This window comes from Macrosteles quadrilineatus, unplaced genomic scaffold, assembly GCF_028750875.1.
Source record: "Macrosteles quadrilineatus isolate MER2022 unplaced genomic scaffold, UCM_ALF_1.0 Scaffold_5__1_contigs__length_97177068, whole genome shotgun sequence".
NCBI classification, from domain to species: Eukaryota; Metazoa; Arthropoda; class Insecta; order Hemiptera; family Cicadellidae; genus Macrosteles; species Macrosteles quadrilineatus.
The window spans coordinates 87,350,693-87,371,631 of record NW_026542598.1 but is presented as its reverse complement, the minus strand read 5'-3'; the positions used below and the strand labels follow the sequence as shown (position 1 = coordinate 87,371,631).

General features: G+C 34.4%; 1 protein-coding gene across 1 annotated transcript; it reads left to right on the top strand.

Moving 5' to 3' along the window:
- The first annotated feature begins 2,496 nt into the window (after positions 1–2,496).
- On the top strand, positions 2,497–19,931 carry LOC128994515 (cyclic nucleotide-gated cation channel subunit A-like). Its single transcript, XM_054419126.1, has 13 exons — positions 2,497–2,584; positions 3,947–4,039; positions 4,684–4,740; positions 5,911–6,075; positions 6,636–6,798; positions 7,424–7,689; positions 9,543–9,723; positions 10,215–10,462; positions 11,224–11,379; positions 11,716–11,859; positions 13,160–13,415; positions 13,936–14,062; positions 19,646–19,931. The coding sequence occupies exons 1-13, from the start codon at positions 2,498–2,500 to the stop codon at positions 19,782–19,784; spliced, it is 2,082 nt and encodes a 693-aa protein (XP_054275101.1). The 5' UTR covers position 2,497; the 3' UTR covers positions 19,785–19,931.
- Positions 19,932–20,939: the final 1,008 nt, after the last annotated feature.

Here is a 20,939-nt window from a genome sequence, read left to right as displayed (position 1 = left end):
ATTTTTTTTTTTAACTAATCAAAATTATTTCTCATGTTTTTTTTAAATGAATATAAATATTTAAGCGATTCAATCGTAGAATATATTTAGCCGATTTATAACCGACTTTAGCTAGCATTGTTATGTTTAACGATGCGGAAAGAAAACGTCACATTGAATATCGCTTTATCCTGAAATGACTAATGGTTTCTCAAGTGCTTTGGAAACATTTGACTTTCATCGTCTATTCAATTTCAGTAAACAATTTAAAGATGTGTCCCAGAGACATGCGATTTATACATTACATATAACGTGAGGTTGCAGTTTTATTTCATCAGTTACAAACTTTGTTTTACGTATGTTTACGTTTTAATTGTTATACTGTAATGGTTTGCACGCCGCTCTTTACGTATTAAAACCGAGTTTTCGTAAGTTACATTTTTACACTTTGTTTTTGGCTTGTCCTTAATGCCAAAGTATTGTGGCAACCTTAAATAGATCGACGAATGGAAACACTCTGAATAATACAGTCCTCACCTTAATTCTACCTGCACATACATTAAACATCATAAAATAACAAAGACATGTTTTCAAAGTCATTTTTTCCAGAAAGTGATAAAACTTATTAATTTAATGACGTTGAAAGCATTATGACCTTTGGGTTTTAAGAGAAGTAAAGTAAATGAATTCTACAATAGGAACTGTTAGATGTTGAAAAGAAAACATTTCATTACGTTTCCATTTACCAATCCATTCCAAAAGGAAATGTGTTTACTTATTGCATTATGAACCTTTTTTATTTCCTTGCCTTTCAGCGCAAATTAGTATAAAATTCTAAACAATGATTTGCTTGCTTCTTTGAGCATTTACTCCTTCTTTACAGCCCGGTCATTTTATCTTTAACAAATTGTACTTATTATTAGGAAAATTAGAGCATTTTCAGAATCGTCAGAATCGGCAGGCAAATACATTGTATAAATACGTTTTGTAGTCTTAGAATCATGTTTACTGCCCTATTTAGTGATGTGATAACAGGATAATTAAAAGTATATCATTACAACTATTTACATGTGTGTTTCTAAATTGCGGATAATCGACGGTGGCTGGGTCCGTGAGTCTCTGACCCATGTGGATCTGATGGCTGCTAGAACTCTGTACTCTCCACAGTACATCCATGTTGTTTGTTGTGTCACAGAGATAAGGATGGACGGTGGCTGGGTCCGTGAGTCTCTGACCCAAGTGGATCTGTATGATGGCTGCTACAACTCTGGACTCTCCACAGTACATTAATGTTGTGTGTTGTGTTACAGAGATGCGGATGGACGGTGGCTGGGTCCGTGAGTCTCTGACCCATGTGGATCTGTATGATAGCTGCTAGAGCTCTGGACTCTCCAACGTATATTCATGTTGTGTGTTGTGTTACAGAGATGCGGATGGACGGTGGCTGGGTCCGTGAGTCTGTGACCCATGTGGATCTGTACGATAGCTGCTAGAACTTTGGACTCTCCAACGTATATTCATGTTGTGTGTTGTGTTACAGAGATGCGGATGGACGGTGGCTGGGTCCGTGAGTCTGTGACCCATGTGGATCTGTACGATAGCTGCTAGAACTTTGGACTCTCCAACGTATATTCATGTTGTGTGTTGTGTTACAGAGATGCGGATGGACGGTGGCTGGGTCCGTGAGTCTCTGACCCATGTGGATCTGTACGATAGCTGCTAGAACTCTGGACTCTCCAACGTATATTCATGTTGTTTGTTGTGTCACAGAGATGCGGATGGACGGTGGCTGGGTCCGTGAGTCTCTGACCCATGTGGATCTGTACGATAGCTGCTAGAACTCTGGACTCTCCAACGTATATTCATGTTGTGTGTTGTGTTACAGAGATGCGGATGGACGGTGGCTGGGTCCGTGAGTCTCTGACCCATGTGGATCTGTACGATAGCTGCTAGAACTCTGGACTCTCCAACGTATATTCATGTTGTGTGTTGTGTTACAGAGATGCGGATGGACGGTGGCTGGGTCCGTGAGTCTCTGACCCATGTGGATCTGTATGATGGCTGCTAGAGCTCTGGACTCCTCAAAGTACATTACATGTTGTTTGTTGTGTTACAGAGATGCGGATGGACGGTGGCTGGGTCCGTGAGTCTCTGACCCATGTGGATCTGTATGATGGCTGCTAGAACTCTGGACTCCCCAAAGTACATTCATGTTGTGTGTTGTGTTACAGAGATGCGGATGGACGGTGGCTGGGTCCGTGAGTCTCTGACCCATGTGGATCTGTATGATGGCTGCTAGAACTCTGGACTCCCCAAAGTACATTCATGTTGTGTGTTGTGTTACAGAGATGCGGATGGACGGTGGCTGGGTCCGTGAGTCTCTGACCCATGTGGATCTGTATGATGGCTGCTAGAGCTCTGGACTCCCCAAAGTACATTCATGTTGTGTGTTGTGTTACAGAGATGCGGATGGACGGTGGCTGGGTCCGTGAGTCTCTGACCCATGTGGATCTGTATGATGGCTGCTAGAACTCTGGACTCCCCAAAGTACATTCATGCCGACGACGGTTCTGTTCGTATATCCAAAGGTCATGCTGCATATCAGGTTAGTTTTTTTTTTTAATATAGCCTACAATGAATTTTTGTAAAATACCTTTATAAGTTTTATACATCAGAAGAATCTTGTCAAAGTGGTTATTGTATTTTTTTTATTGGAGAGAGACTTAAGTCCAGTAATCGTAAATTATTTAATGAGTCTTCTTCAATGTGGCTCTTTTTTATGTCTTTACCCCAATTTTATTGTACAGTATCCTTATTATTATTGTTGCTATTACTTTTGCTGTAAGCTAGGTACGTCATATCTTTATTAGGAAACATTTATTTAAACTATTTATATTGCCCTTCAACTCCCTGGCTGTTGAAGTTCATAATTTATTGTAAAATCAGGTTTGATTAATACTATTATATCCCTTATCTCATTTTAAAATGTTATTGCTGCATTTTTTTCTATTGTTGTAATTAGCCTATAGTAAAACACCTTTCAGAAGAATCGTACTGAAATGGGAAACTAAAGCATTGTGATGATGTGAATTAGATTCACTTCATAAAAATAAAGAACATTATGATTTACATTGTGTGTTTGAAAGTATAATGAAAATTGGTTTCAGTAAAAAAAGAATATTTTACTTTGAGGGAATCCACACAAACGTCGTAAACAAATTAACAGTTGCTAAGAAAAGGGAGCTCCAAGTGGTTGTTTGTTTAAGCGCTTTGCTTGAAGTTTAATTTAAACCAATGTTTGTTGAAACATACTGAAAATGTGGTGTTTTTAACTAAGATGATTTTTTGTTACGGGTTTGACCCTATCTTGCATTTATTAGTTGTTAGTCTAGATCTGAACCAAATGTATGTCAGTATTTCCTTGATCAATAATGAAACTGTTCTCTTTGAATGAAACTTTGGAAAAATATTTTATCTATGCTTCGAAATGTTTTTCTCTCTTAATCCTGACTTCCAACTGCTTTAGGGCTCTGTCTCTCTATTATTTAATAATCCAAGGTACATAATTTTTACATGTCAGAATTTTTTTTCACATAATATTAACATATTTTCTATAGACAATGAGATTCTGAACTATCAATAGTTGAAACAATTTCGTCCGAGGGATTTTGAGATGGATTATGTATTGGAATCTGGATAAGTTTTTTGGTTGAATATTTGATATTTTGGAAGTTAAACCAATGGAAGGTCAGTTGTCTGACGTTTTATTGTTGGGTGTTCTATTGTTAAGTTTTTATTGTTAAAGGTGTAATTGCTATGAAGTTAGGGTTGATTTACTGTGGATTACTGTGGAACGCCAGAGGTTAATTTTTTAGAGGATACAGGGTGTCTAGATCATAGAGCAATGTGTAATGTGTTGTCGAAGAATGCATGTACAGATTTTTAATAATGACGTCATATGGTAAAGGTGGTGCCGGTGCCGACGGTGTCCGGGCAGAGTTTCCACGAAGACCCGGGTCCGACCAACCAGCTCTTTGCAAAGCCTTCATTACACCAATGTGTAAGTTGAATAGCACACATTTTCATTTGATTTTTCCAAAATATGGTGTTATGACCTATTAAGACTAGTTTATAGGCATCAAGAAAGGCATGTTTTAAGTTAAAAAGCTTACTCACGAGCAATTTAGGCAATATCACAACTCTTTCTAACATAAATTGGTGCACTTATCTGATTATTTGATGTTGAATATTATCATTACCACCTAATTTTAGGATTATTGTGTTGATTGTACTAAATTAATGTAGCTGTTCCCTTTATAATGGAAATGTATGTGCATTCTTTTGCTGAGTATAAAAACTACTAAGGGTTCAGGGTTGGTAATTTATAGATCATAGCAGCTTAAGAATCAGAAGAGGGGAATTTGAACTTGCTAAATCAAGTATAAGGAATGACAGATTATAATTAGGTAGTTTGCAAAGTTTTCAATTTTCATGTTTCGATCTGTTTATTTATATTTTTCCAATAGTTCAAACTAAAATAAAGTGTTATCTGGCATCTTTATTTTATTTATTGAGTAAGAGGAATTTGGAGTTACAATTATTGAAAATAAATTCCAAACACTTTCGACAAGGACATTTATTCGTTTAAGTGGGTAAATTTCATCCCGTGAATCCTACCTACTTCATTTGATCTTGTATTGATAGGATGCCGGAGAGAGAAGAAACCGACGTTTACTTCAAAGAATTGCCTTCACACTTAGAGTAAGTATATTAATTTCTTGCAGAACTAATAATAAATCTATTAACTACTAACATTAGTCCTATGACGGGTTTGCACTTTATTTTCAATAACTTCATAACTCTCACCAATATAATTTTTCCCATGTTAAATGTACATAACAAGAATTGACAAAAATGTTTGAAAGTTCAAGAGAAATTAATCTTACAATTGATTTTGACAATCATTTAATTTTAACTGAAATATTATTGCCCTACTATATTACTGTAGATATATATTTTAAGGGGAGCGGCTTTTATTACATTAAGTACACAATTTGAAAACATCGAGCATATTTGCAAAATAATTTAAATTATACTAATTTGAAATAACAACTTCGCCAATATTTCTGAATTTTAAATTTTTATGAGGCCTTTCGCCAGCTATGCTGGCATCATCAGACACATCACAAAACTGTCTGATGATGCCAGCATAGCTGGCGAAAGGCCTCATAAAAATTAAAAATTCAGAAATATTGGCCAAGTTGTTATTTCAAATTAGTATTGATTCCAATATTAACAGTTCTTCTTTAAGAGTTTAAATTATAATTCCTCACCATTCCCATTGCATATAAACTAAGCACATAAAACCTTAGTTTTCAAATATTTATTGAGATTCTATGCTTTCTCCCTTTTTAGTGTTAAATCTCAGTTTAGATTTTAAATAAGAGAAGCGTACCATTTTCCTAATTGCCACGTAACATATAGGCTTATTAACACAGATAAATTAAACCCCTATTGTATATTAATCTACTTTATAATTCCCTAGTCAGTTTTTCAGGTTTTAAATTCGCTGTAAGATGTAATTTCTTTACTAGAAGAAGTCTGTTAAGAGATTTGTATTTCGATACTGACTCTTTTGTGTTTTGTAGCTTCTAAACGATTGAGGTAACTTTCCAAAAGCTGCATTAAATAAAGTCCCAAATTCCTAAGTCCTAAATTCCCAAGTGATTTTTTTTTTTACTTTCACTTTGTTCTTACTTGAATAATATGACAATCTAAATACCTTAGTTGGTCGTATTCTAAATTATACTGAAAGCTAGTAAATATTCCCTGCTTACTTTGATAGAGATGAGTTGTACAAAACCTATTACAGGCTATATTAGGCGGTATGTAAAGGTTTACTATGATACAGACTCCATATTTTACTTTCAGAATCGCTTTGCCACTAATGGTGGGAGAGGGTCTGGATCATTGGAAAACCGTCCACCGAACTGGTTCGCAGCCAAGTTCCTGCACCGCTTGCCTGAGGAAGAGAAGAAACCACCCTCGTCCTGGTCGAACATCAACTTCGACCCAACCCAACCTTTTCACTACCAGGTAAGAGGGGCGTAAAATGTTCTTAATGTCACTCACACATTTTTCTAATTCAAATTGTAATTGTAATATTAATTCTTGAGAATATGTATCTTATGTATTTGATGATTTTCCTCAATATTTTTTTTCTTTATTCCATTACCGTACTGAAGTTTCTTCAATAATAATTGTTATTGAAGTAATTAAGGATTTCCGCTTTGCAAGAAAAAGTATAGGCTACGTATTAGTAGACTATTGTAAAATTTGTTTCTGCTTTGTCACTCAAAACATATATTGTATTTGCATCTCTATATATCCCTTATCAACGAAGACTCAAAAGTTAATGTGGCTCTTGCCTTCCAAAAAGTTTTTTTATACATCTCCTGTCTAAAAAATGTTGAGACGTAAGGAACTATTGTGAATAATAAAGGACTACTAGCAAATTTTACCTATGAGATAATAGTTTTTAAGTAGGCCTACGGTAATATCTGGTGTATAACTCATACGGTTGAATAATAAGTCTTAATTCTTCTACCCTGAACCAACAATAAATATTTTTAATTTCTTCCCTAATTTGTCTCTAGTGGCTGGCGGTCGTGACGTTGGCTATATTCTACAACCTGGTGTTCATCATCGGCCGCAGTGTATTCTGGGAGCTCAACAACGCGGTAACATTGCTGTGGTGGGCCTTGGACTACACCTGTGATGGCATCTACCTGTTGGACACCGTTATACACGCACATGAAGGTGCAGCTTTGTGATTATAAACATTGGTATCGAGTTGTAATGTTTAACTCATGAATGATCACTGAACACTATTATTCTGACTAAAATGATTGCTTGGTGTCTCTTATTTATGGATTTTTAATTGAGGAAATTTAGGAAGAAACAAAAATATAGTTACAATTAATTACTACCCTTGGTAGGAACTTTCTAAAAGTGTAGTTGAGAAACGTGTAAATATTGTAACTGTATCTGTATCCCTTGAGCCAGATCCGAAGTTTGTTCGAGATGTTTGAAAACCTCTAAGTAGGCTGAGAGTCCATATGAATGTGCATGTTTTGCATGTCCTTTACTTATGGACTCTTGTTATTTCAGCAAATTAAATGTTTCAACAACTTCAAGTGCACAAGTTCAAACTACTACCAGATTATTTGACAGTTAAAAAGAGCTTATGATATGAAATTACAAGCGTACGCTATGGTTTTCTCCAAAAGATTATTGACCAAGTTTTCCAATGGCTAGGAGTTCATTTCTCACAGGAATATTTACCCTGAAGTATCAATAAGTAACTATTATTACTTTACACTCAAGTTGTCTGTCACAAATTCTTGGTACATATCCTCACAGCTGATTCGCCACTTTCCCTCAGGCTATCTGGAGCAAGGCATGATGGTCACGGACGCAGTAAAGCTGCGCCAGAACTACGTCGCCTCCAGAAAGTGGCTGTTTGACTTCGCCTCGCTGATCCCTACAGACCTCGTGTACTTCTACTGGCCCAGTACCGTCTGTCCGCCCGCGGTGCCTTGCCCCGTCATAGTCAGAGTCAACCGACTCTTTAGGATACCTAGGATGCTGGAGTTCTTCGACCGAACCGAGACCAGAACCGGGTATCCCAACAGCTTTCGGATATGCAAGGTTTGTGGTAAATTAGTTGGTTTTGTGCTTTTGCTAGCAGTACTTGTATTTACAGTTGTACAAAGAGTTAGTTTAACTGAGACGTATGTGAGTGAAAATTTAAAAACGTACGTTTTCAGGAAAAGCACTTTGCAAATTTTTTTCCCCTTTTTTCAAAACTTTTATTATTTTTTTTATTTCATTAACATTTTGAAGTTTCATAAAATGTCCATGGTAACGCAATATCTTTGGTAGTTTTTTTTTTTAAAGAGCATCTTTCGTAGAAAAACACAAAATCCTGTCACGACCATAACGGACGTTTAAATGAATATTAAAAATAGTTAATATTATTTTTATAACTATGTTTTGCTATAAACTAATTTACTTTTATGACCATTACACAATAAAAAGGTCACTGAGATTTTGGTATATTTGGTCTTTGTAGAAAAAAATAAAAAAAAACTCAAAAAATAGAAAAGAGCCAATAAAATCTTTTTAAGTTTGTATAACTCCGAAAAAACTTACCTGAGACCCGAAAAATCGTTATGTTTGTATAGAGGTGTGCTTCTTTTGTGTATAAAACATTGAAATATGACGATATTTTAATTTTTGATAGAAATTTATGATAGAAATCATAAACGTGATGGTCAGGGACAAGCGGTACGGTCGTGAATTCTCTGGAATAATCAAAATCTTTCTAAACAATCCTTCAATTAGACTGTTAGTTATAATAAAACTATGTGTTTCAATTGAACTAAACTGTTCAATTTACAATTATATTAAAGTTATTGTCACGACCAAACACACTACAATCCATAAGGCTGGATTGGTCGTGAAAAAAACCGCGATGGTCGTGAAACTTTGGTCGTGAAATTACGTGTTATTTGGCTCTATTCTGGCGGTAGCCCTGCACCTCATGTTCGAGGATACAAAGTGGACTTCTAGGTTAATCTAGCAATTGAAATGTCTTATAAACAAAAATTAACACCATGTCTACTTCATCGTACGGTCATGGACACACCAAAATTACAAAAAACACAATCTTTCCTTTATTAATCTTGTAATTCCTCCTTTCAACTCAAAACGACCGGCACTACAATCCTGACGTACACCCCGAACTAGTCTCTAAAACCAACTGACTCCATCGACGCCAGGCTTGCCACTGTCGTGCTCCAAAGTTGAAAATTTTTCCCAAATGGTCGTGACGCCAAATCGAGGGACAGACTTATTTTGTCATGGTAGTCAGTCTGCAATGACAATAAAATTATAATATGCTCTTTTTTTGTAAGTTTAATAACCATTGATGACATAAAAATATGGCTTTATATATTTCGGCATGCTATTTAATACCAAATAAATGTGTGTAACATGTTGCCCCCGTCCCAAAAAATATTAAAATACATAATAATAAACTATAAATCCAGTATCTACGAAGTAAAAGGTCAGGGACATGAAAACGTACGTTTTTAAATTTTCACTCATGTGTCTTATATTGGATGTTTTTAAGGAGCACTTAATACTTGAATACTTAAATAAAGTTAAAATTAAAGTTTTTATACAATTTCCTTTATCGTTTCTACGCACAGGCAAAGTTTAGATCAACTGCGGTGTAGGCAAATTTCAAGATTGACAGAACTCTTGGAAAAATTGATGAAAAAATTAACAGCTAACTAATTTGTACGTTTATACCATTCTTAACTGCACATATTTATTTACAATGCATGAGTGTTGTTAGGTTAAGTGAGGTAGTTTGACTTTTGTGACAGTGTTTTAATAGTAGCCCTCCTTATAAAATGTCCTAAGATAGTAATAGCAAAGGAAGGTGCAAAATACTCAAGAATAACCAAACCTCTATACTTGTGTCACGTTCGCAGGTGGTGTTTGCCATTCTAGTCCTCATCCATTGGAACGCCTGTTTCTACTTTGCCATCAGCTACGCCATCGGGTTTGGCACCGACAACTGGGTGTACAACCTCAGTGGACAGAAGAACTCTACATTGTCTCGCCAGTACATATACAGCTTCTACTGGTCCACTCTCACACTTACCACTATTGGTGAGATTGATTAATTAGTTTAGTAAAAAATAGTTGAATAAAGACTTGTAGATTCAACGCTAAACAAAAACCACCTCACCAAGAAATGCTTTCTCCATTTCAATGTAGGATTTCTGTTGAATTATTTTACAAATTTATATTTTTAAAAGCACAAATCTATATATTCTAGATATTTTACAAGTCAGTTTTGTCACAGTTTTCAATAAATTATATCATATATTTTCAATAACCATCTAAAGGAGAAGTAAGAACCAAACACCAACAAATAAAGTAATTTTTACTAAAATTCTCTGTAGTGGTCCCTGAACTGTAATAATGACTAATTGGTTTTATATTACCTGTCGTCAGTTCCAAATTGTTACTTTCGGCGATCTCCCATTTTCAAGCACACAGTATAGGAATACACATTAAAACTAATAGTATTATTTTAAATATGCCATAAATACGTCTCAAATCAAATCTCTTTTTGTTAAAAATCTTTTCTTTTCTAGGAGAAACACCACAACCAGAGAACGATGTTGAATACCTCTTCGTCGTCGTCGACTTCCTCGCTGGAGTGTTGATCTTTGCAACCATCGTCGGAAACATCGGCAGCATGATCAGCAATATGAACGTAGCTAGGGTGGAGTTCCAGAACAAGATGGATGGGGTCAAGCAGTACATGAGCTTCCGCAGGGTCTCCAAGGAGTTGGAGGCGAGAGTTATCCGATGGTTTGCTTACACCTGGGCAAACAAGCAGGTATAATGATGAAAGTAGAGTGGTAAATCTACACAAGTTAATAGTATCTATGTTATCTTTGTTTGTACAGTACAGAGTTCTTTTTTGCAACTCTTTCCATTGATTCTAAAAATAAACATTCTAAAAACTACACCATTAATAATTGAATATGACTAACCAAACTGACCTAATCAAACATGTCCGACTGGTTTTTTTGGGTTTCAACTGGTGGAAACAGATAAATTGATTAATACACAAAAGTTTGGTTTATGCATATTTATATATATATATATATATATATATATATATATATATATATATCAGGTGCCTTTAGTAGGTTTTATGTTGGTGAATGAGGTGATATTTATTTGGTATCATATGGGGATGATGTGGAGGCAAGGAAATAATAATTTCTATGTGCTGTTGCACAATAGGTACATATATGCTTTCATACCCAAATTTCTTGCCACTATCTCGATCTTTAACAAGTTCAAAAAACATAATCTTTCTTTGGTGTTTTTTTTTTTCAAAGTATCATAAAACTGGATTAATAGGGGCCAGTTAATTAATAGTTTGTTGAGTCGTGCAGCCAATGAGCTCCCCCTTAATGTATGTGATAAATTTGTATGACTCAAACGTTTTCATTACAACCATACTAGAGTACTCTGATTTTGATGACCAGGAAATTTATGTGGGCAAATTAGTCATAAACTGTCAAACTCGTAACTAGCACATAAAATCTATATGTACCATTCTAGGATTCATGTAATGTTTTTTCACAGGCCATTGATGAAGACAAAGTGCTTGCAGCTCTACCAGACAAGTTGAAGGCTGAGATTGCCATCCATGTTCATCTGGACACGCTCAAACAGGTCAGGATATTCCAGGACTGCGAGCCGGGACTGCTGGAAGAACTTGTCCTCAAATTAAGGCTTCAGGTAATATTCTGTTATAAACGTTTACTAATTCAATTTAATGTAAGCATTGCCAATCAATTATTATGAACGTATCTTCTCACTTAATTGTCTTTAATGTATTTGGGTTCTGAATCTCCTGGGGCCTGTTCCATAATAAACTACAAACTAATAATATTAGTAAATCAGCTGATCGCCCAATGCAAATTAAATGGAAATTCCAAGTTACACATTGTAACTAATAATTAATTGTGAAATAGGCGCCTATGGTTGTATGACATTTCTGAAAGTCAATTCTGTTTGAATGTTATGTCAATAGCTGTGAAGACAGTTTGTGCTCAAGTTAGGACATTGTTGCAGGTTTTCAGCCCAGGAGACTATATCTGCCGCAAGGGAGACATCGGTAAAGAGATGTATATAGTAAAGAGAGGAAGACTTAGCGTTGTAGCAGACGACGAGAGTACTGTGCTAGCCACTCTCAGCGCAGGCGCAGTCTTCGGAGAGGTAGGAGGAAGGGATTTCATCCTGAATTTTGGATATTTTCGTACCCAAAAACTATGAGATATAAAAACTATACTAGATCTATAGAACACCAGGGACTTGAGGGAAGCTAGATAAAGTTTATGCACAGTATGGGATGAAAGGAGATTTAAATCAAGGGTAACATTAGAGGCCTGCTTTAAAAATGGGAATTTCTATGTATTAAGGATAAAATACATTGATTAAGAGTTTGGTGTTAAGGGTCACACTGTACCTAAGGAAATTTCTCATAGTCAAGGCAATAAATTTAAGAATCCATCTTTTCATTTTTGTTTTTATTATGTCTAGGTATTGCCACATTATTATGAGAAGGGAACATTTTATGGCTAATGATTCCATATAGTAAATAGAATGAGTGTAAACAAACCATCAAATTAATCACTAGGAATCATCCACGATTGTTGCAAATACAGACATAAATCAGGAATTTATACATGAAAAACTATTTGTGTAAAATTGATCAATCTGTCTTTGGTTGCTTTCTCCAATGATTTTAAAAGTAGAGTGAAATTGAAGGACGTGTGAAACCTTCAATCAAACTTACAATGAATAGTTATGATGGTCCCAGCATTTAATATCATTGTACTTCCTACTTAATTCAAATCAATTCAAATCAAAAATATCCTTTATTCATATTATATTATTTATAAGTACAATGGTAGAAGAATATAGTCAAATCTTACAAAATCAAATATTTACATGAGTAAATATAAAAAGAGTTTTTATTTTACTTAAACATGTTCCCATTTGTATCCATTAATAATCCACATCTAAGCTTGAATTTTGTTTTATCAGCTCCCATATTTAGCAATAAAGCCAGCTATAAAAGCCAGTGCTTGTTTGTATTTCTGTGACGATCTTCAGCAAGTCAGTGATTTTTAAGCATTCTTGGAGTCTAATATCCTTTTCGCAATAAAACCCACAGTTGTGTCACTTATGAGAAAACCAAGTATATATAATAACATTTTATGTCTGTGTCGTATTTACTTCTTTATTAAAAACCAAATTTTGATTATTTATTCCAAACTATCTACTACAAGAATGTTTTATTGTATTTTAAAGTAAAAGAGGATCAAATAAATAACGGGCTTACAGATATTTAAAAAATTACCACTTAAATTTCCTTTAAAGTAGGTTTTCTTTTTGGTGCCAGTGTTCTTGAGTGTTTTCAAAAAATCGTTCACAACAATTCAAAATCATTAACAATAAACTATCTCCTAAAATCAACCAATCACTGACAGTTAACGTAAAACACCGCTTCCAGGTGAGTGTTCTGGAAATTCCCGGCAACAAGACGGGTAATCGCCGTACAGCCAACGTACGCAGTATTGGCTACTCGGACTTGTTCTGTCTTGCCAAGCAGGACTTGTGGAAGGCCTTGTCGGACTACCCAGACGCTCGGACATCGCTGCTAGAGCGAGGGTGTCAAATACTCCGGAAGGATGGCCTTCTGGACGAGGACGTCTTCAGACTATCCCAGGAGAAGAAAGAGGGGATGGAGGATAAGCTGAATAGGATAGGTGGGTAGAGTGACGAAATAATTTGAAGATAGGTGGGTTGAGTGACGAAATATTGTGAGGATAGGTGGGTTGAATGATGAAATATTATGAGGATAGATGGGTTGAGTGACGAAATATTGTGAGGATAGGTGGGTAGAGTGACGAAATATTGTGAGGATAGGTGGGTTGAATAACGAAATATTGTGAGGATAGGTGGGTAGAGTGACGAAATATTGTGAGGATAGGTGGGTTGAATAACGAAATATTGTGAGGATAGGTGGGTTGAGTGACAAAATACCATTGTGAAAATACTGTAGGTGGGTTTAGTAACGAAATATTATGAGAATAGGTGGGGAATTAAATCTTGTGATCGAGTTAGAGTTTCAGAAATGTAAGATTGTACAAATAGTTAGGTCAAAATCCACTATTGATCAAGACTCACACGCATATTATGTACTGTATTTTTCACCCATTTATGGTCTTTTGGTACATATTTTATAAGCCTTTTAGCATCACTTTTTCCTTTTTTCCTTTCTTTCAGAAAAATCGTTAGAAAACCTCCAGTTGAGGTTTGCGAGGTTGATGGCGGAATACCTCAATCATCAGGCCTCTGTGAAGCAAAGGCTCTCAAAAGTGGAGAAAAGAGTGGATTCCACAGACAACAGAAAGTGAGTTATATGCACATAATAACTTATTCCTATAAAAAATTATTAGTATTGTCTATAAGACGTTATGGACATTGCCCAATAATTTTGTAGGCCTAATCATCAAACAAAATAAGTTGTTTTTGTAATGTGTATTTTCTCGCTAATTAGAAAACTTGTTCAGTCATAATAATCCAGTTTAAAACACCTAAAAAGTATTTAATCAAATGTAAAGTCATACAAATGTTTAATAATCCCCATTTATTAAAAGGTAACTAGGGCCTATAGTTTTTTTATCACACACTGTTATAAATACACAGAGATATTTTAAAATATCTCCACACTCAACAACATATTCCACGCCATTGGAACAAAAGAGTTTGATATTTGATAAGGGATAAGTTAACTTAGAAACACCAAAAAAGCAATAAAAAGACAGCAAAAAAAAATATATTTCAATATTAGTCTTGAAAGTAGATAAAAAAAAGATTTTTACAAAGATTCATCATTTTCAGCCCAGGACAACAATTTGTATATAAGGTGATTAATATAATACATTTACTGAAGCAATTGAAACAACAACAATAGGTAGTGAGGTAAAGTAATTGTACAATAATGTAATCGTAAATAAAGTAATATAGCCAAGTATGAATCATAGGAGAAGGTAAGAGTTTAATGATGCCACTCAGTATAATGTCCGGGTCCACTCTCTTTTATGGCAACTTCATAACTGACCTGACCTTGCTACTGGCTCTCTAGATAATGACATTACCTCTACTGACATTACTCGTGACCAACCGCTACTTCATATATTTGTACCATATCTTTTTTATAATACTATTTCTTTAATGGGAAAGGTTTTAGCTTCCTAAATTGTAAAAAATAAAAAAGGAAATAGGCCTAAACCAGAGTTAAAATCTTCCCTATTAAGTCAAAAAAATAAAGAGAAAAGTGCTTATTTTTTTATAAATTTATTATCCTTTAAACTTTTTTAAGTAAAATAGATCTAATTTTTTGTCAGCGGTGTTGTGCGTTGACTCATTCCCACTCTGATTTTCCAAAACTCCAATATATTAAATTGGCAACCCATGCTTTTTCCAAGGAATTATGAGCGTTCCACCATAGAAATTTACGACCACACGACCGTTTACTACATGATCTATGGGGAACAAATGAAGAAGACTAGTCAATTAATGAAGAGGGGAGGTTAAGGGACCATCGTTTGTCATCATGAGCACACACACACACCTTCACACGCCAACACATACCAGCCAGTAACCACAGACAAGGGCAACTATTACCATTATTGAATCGGATACACCCACAATGAAGCAATGGTTAGAAGAATATCCATGATTAATTGTTTTAGGACCATTTTTTTCTTGTAGATTTTCTTATATTCTTCGATAATCCGCCAAAAAATGTGGCATCTCCAGGGAGTGGGATATTAATTTTCCTTTTTCAACCAATTAATCAAAAAAAGAAATTGTACTTAAAAAATGGTCTACGTTTTGCTCGTAATACTGTAGCTTACTGGAGTGGACATCTCATCTATCATGGAAAGTCTCCAGTTAATTTCTATTCAAATGTAATATAGTTGTAACTTGTAAGAGCCCCTCATAGAGTTTGCCACAATCAGTTTTTCCATTTGTTTTTTTATACTTTTAAAAACTAACGGTATGCATTTAGTATATATGCAAAAGTAATTAATTAACCACATGGCACCAAGAAACCTTCTTAAAAACAAATAGGGCTACAATTAAATAGCAGAGCAAAGCATAGCCTACCATTTATTTACATCACCTCTGTTTCAAATTTTACTTTCATATGTTTTGTTTAAACAAATCTAGCTAAAGCTCTTTCAAAATCCCTGATGTGGGGTATCTTTAAGACGGTCTTGGGGCTAAGCCCCTGGGAAGTTATCACGAAATTGATGGTGTATAAACCTACTCTATGAAATTCTACCACGTTTTGTGCCCATCGGTCCAGCACTCTGAGTTGATCACTCCCAATATATATATATATAGGCCCTATACAAACAAATTTACAAAACCAACATAATATTTTATACTTGTGGAATAAAAGATGCTATGGTTAACAATTCCTTCAGTTTTAGGCGTACTTAGGTAAGCGGAATTCAACAGCACTCTGTAATTTACTTTCATGTAAATTATTCATGTAAACTATTCATGTAAATTAACTCTCTTAACTATCTTATGCTCATATTAACTATGTTAACTTTATTTCCAAAATTGTTAATATGGGAATGAAATGTTTAGTTTCATCAGTAGTCAAAGATACCGTAACACACAAATTAATAAAAATAGTATGTTTGTCCAGTATTGTTGTATTTTGAACAGCTCTGTTAAATCGCAATCAGTTGTTTAATAGTGGAATAAAAATAATGGTCTGTCTACATTACATTTACCCGTAATTACATCATCCAAAGGTTAAAACGTCAACTGTGTATGAAACTTTGGGTACCGGCCTACTTTCATAAGTGGGGCCAAAAACAACCGAACCAAACATTTATTCTCTCGTGACTCTCTCGTGCCACTGGCGTAGAAAAAAAAGAATGAAAATATTGAATCCATTATTTCATTCGGTTGTTTTTGGCCCCACTTATGAAAGTCTACCCAAAACTTTTTTTTATCATCCAAGTAGCCTATGTAATCATTTGGAATCTATGTAAGAGGAAATTTGTCATGCTGTATTTTTTTTCAAACGAATTCAACTTCTGGAAAGCTATAGGCCCTATGTATGTGTGTGTACATGTGTGCATGTGAGGATGTCTGTAAAAGTGGTAGGAGGGTTGACTGCAGGTGACAGCTCCTAGTATATCACTCATCTCTTCTTGACAAAAATCTGAACAACTAAAGCATGGGATGTTAGTTTTGTTTTACACTTTAAAGTTATAGGGTTAAAATGTTTTATATTTAGTTTCTATAGATAAAATTTTAATTTTGTTTCATAATTTAAAATTTGGAAACTGAAATGATTAGAGAGGAAAGAATCAGAGTAGTTAGAATAAAATTTAGCATCAGACTTGATTAGTAGGAACCAAATGATAAATTAAAGGAGGAGATTTTACCTTGAACTATTTTCTTCTTTGTAAATCTTTATGTGTCTGAGATATTTAGAGTTTTAGTAAAAAGAGTTTTAACTTGGTTAATACTTTGATATAGAGAAAAACCACTAAATAATCAAGAGCAAAAAATAATTGAGTACAACCTTTTATATTTATCAACATGGACACAGAACATTTTAAAATCCAACAATAATAATAAAGAAAATGTTAATATTTTTAAACCGAAAATATGTGTTAGAGCCAGACTAAGGGCAAAATATTTGAATGTCAAAACCTTTATGTCTTGGAGACAGACTAAAGAGAAAATAAATCAATAGAATACTTAACAGAAACTATCATTTAGTAATTTAAAATATTAACAGTTAATGAATGAATTACTTTTTCTAGTTTCAAGAATAATTTGTATTGCTAATTTTAATAAAGCAATAGAATACCCAAAATCCCTAATTTCAAGAAATAGATATTAAAGGTCAAAAAGAGAAAGGACAAAATTTAATGTTTGTAACTATATGAGTTAGTAGGTATATCTGTGCTTTGCAGAGTTTTATCGATTTAAAAAGCCTTTGAAACTATAGGAAAACAGTTACGATAAGTATCAGTTATTACACTACATATACACACACTTCCTACACATATACACTTCATATAGTCATATGTTTGAGCAAACGAAATACAATAAACAACTAAATAACTTGCAAACATATGTCTTCCTGGATCAGCTGTAAAAAAATGAATTCCATATCAAGTAAGAAACATAAACTTAGTGTATCGTCATAGCTTCTTATCTATTGTTTGCTGCTGTTCATTTAATATTTAGCTCCAAAGATCCCACCTGAAAGCTTTGAAGGCTAGAGGGTAGCCATAATTTAGAATGCCTAAAGAATGTCTTTAGTGTGGATGTCTTTCCTAGTGGCTATGTAGCTCAAAATTAATATTTGTTCTCCAAACTAGGTCCACAATTAAATCATCAAATTAATATACGAGAACTAATATATAGAATTAATATACAATTATTATTGTATATATTAATTAAGTAATAATTAGTAATTATTATTAATATACAATTATTATAGAATTAATATACAAGAATACTCATATTCTTGGGTATTTTTTTCACATGATGTAAGAATACAGAGAGACATGTATATACACCACTTTTCATTCATAACTTTACTATTCAGCATACTATAATGTAATGTATTGCACACATTTACTCACATGGTGAGGAAGGGACGAGTAATGTCATTAAGAGGTAATGTCATTATCTAGAGAGCCAGTAGCAAGGTCAGGTCAGTTATGAAGTTGCCATAAAAGAGAGTGGCCGACATTATACTGAGTGATGCATCATTGAGTTACAATGGGAGGTTTCCTTTAGATCCTTTGTTTCTTCAATTATTGAAATGCATTGACCATGGTAGAAAACAATATGGTAGACAGTTTGTAATTCACTGTAAACACATAACTTACATCAACGTACTATTGATAATTTTTTTGTGAATGGATATTTTAGCTTATGGTTTTGAATTGTTGTGGACAAAGTTGATTTTGAAACCCTCATGTGTGATTTTAGCTTAACCTTCATGTACATCAGTCAAAACGTCCCCATCTCAACGATTGATTATTGATTATTGAAAAGGGGTTTCATCCAGAGAAAAGCTACTAGCTTTTTGAAGGTTTATAACTGGACCCAGTGACTACCACCATAGACAAAAAGAATTAAATACTTTTTGTCTATGCTACTACTTGATCATGGGGCTTTTAATAAGTGGTCCTGACTAATGACACAGCTGGTTTAAGTCTTACTCAGTAACAAATAAAGCATCACACTTCACAAGTGACACTTCATCACACTTCATTCTACCCTCATCTTTCACTTGGGTTAAAACACACAACTAGGTGAAATCCCCATCTCAAACAGTAACATAGTATGGTGGTAGTCTCAATGAAGTTTTCAACATCAAAAAGCTACTGATTTTCTAAAATATTTGCCTTTCCCTCTTTCTCTCTTTTATATAGTTATTGAGTTGATTGAAGAATTAGTTAAGGAATAGTGGTTAGTATCTCAAAGCATGATTTCAGCCAAGATTTATTGATTGGGATGAGCTGTGTATTAAGATAGAATTCTTCACAGCAGACTTATAAATTTTTTAAATCTCACCATCACAAAACTATATTGGGGCAAACCTTTTGACAAATATGGCAAAAATACCGACCAACAACGTTTTTGATGTGTCCAATACAATACATCTTTAAGGAGGGTTAAAATTTAACACTAAGTTCAACAAAAACATTTCACCTAGTACCACTTCATTTTACCTATTACATTTTCTACTGGTTTTACCAGTTCAACGTCGCACTTATTTCCGAAGGCCAAAGATTTTATATACAATATACTTTAAAGCTAATACAGTCTACTTTGTCTGTGGAATCCTACCTTCAAGTTTAAGGAAGTATATTTATACTAAAACATTTTACTTCTTCTTACACTACGAATTAAAAATTTGGTTTTGTTCCTACAGGAAGAGACGTCAATCTCCAGACTTCCTGTTGGACGTAGCCGCGTCCCAGGGCTCTCCGAGCAGACTGACGCGCAGATCCTTTCAAGGAGTGCCTCAGGACTCTTGGGCGCGCAGACGACGCAAACCTCTCTCCCTCTAACACCCCTATGACCAACCCTCCTCATTCAGCCTGTACACATAGCGTATAATCGAATAGAAATAAACGTTTTTGTATAGTCATAAACGCGAGGATAAACTTTAATACATCTTTATACACTATTATTACTCTAGGTGATTTATTTTTCTACAACAGATAGGTTTGTTATCGTATGATTTTGGACGATCTCGAGCTCGAGGATTATGTGATATGGTGCGATTGTTACGTAAATATGTTTTAATTAATAAAGTTTAGGTTACGATGTTTCTCGTTATTTGTTGTTTTTATTCAACCCAATAATACGAGGTAAGGATTGTCAACGATGTTGAAATTTGAAGTGTGTAGTAGTGATGAAGAAAAGTTATAGAGTCATTAACAGGCATTTGAAATACAAAACAAAACTTACTCCATGATTTCAATTTTTTCTTTTTCAAGTGAAATGCCTTGTATAGCTTTGTTACTGACAAAGACCAGCTGTTTTATTAGCTAGGACCATTTATTAAATGCCCAATGATCAAAGACATACAATCAACTGCACTTGATGAAAAAATGTCAGTCTTTCCTCAACACTGTCAGTAGTTGATGTTATTGATGTCATACTCCGTCAAAGTAACAAGTTGTCCAATATAGTGTGACAAACGACAAATTCTGGAACCAACCGATGTCGATTTGATAAATGGTGATCAGACTTGTTAGCCACAAATATAATTCCGTGATAACTCCCTTCTGGTGATTTCACTTATTTATGTGGTCTCAGTTACTGATTTATATTTGACCTAACACTTTTGGTTTTATATTACCAGGTTAAAAAGAAGGCAACTAGTATTTTATATACATCAGGATATGAACCTTCTTTTACTAAATTCTATTTCAGAAAATTAAGCAAGATGAGTGATGTGTGTGGCTTAATGAACAATTTAAATTTGCAAATAACTACCAGTAGAAAATAATTCAGTATCGAGTTTGAATACAGCAAGTACGGTACCTATACATCTTGTCCTGATTGCATGTCCAGTTATGTTGAAGAATGCTGAGTTAATTATTACTCTCACGTTTTAGGGTAACTTGTAAGAGTTTGTTTTCTGGTACCTATTCATTCTAGGGTACTATAACTATAAATTACAAATACATGAAAATAAATACTGGTACAATAAAAAT

Bases quoted from the DNA above. Each gene is read 5' to 3' on its own strand.
- LOC128994515 (XM_054419126.1), top strand. From the start codon at position 2,498: ATGGCTGCTAGAACTCTGGACTCCCCAAAGTACATTCATGCCGACGAC. The intron at 2,585-3,946 runs GTTAGTTTTTTT...CATATGGTAAAG, and splicing joins AAGGTCATGCTGCATATCAG to GTGGTGCCGGTGCCGACGGT. The intron at 7,690-9,542 runs GTTTGTGGTAAA...TCACGTTCGCAG, and splicing joins ACAGCTTTCGGATATGCAAG to GTGGTGTTTGCCATTCTAGT.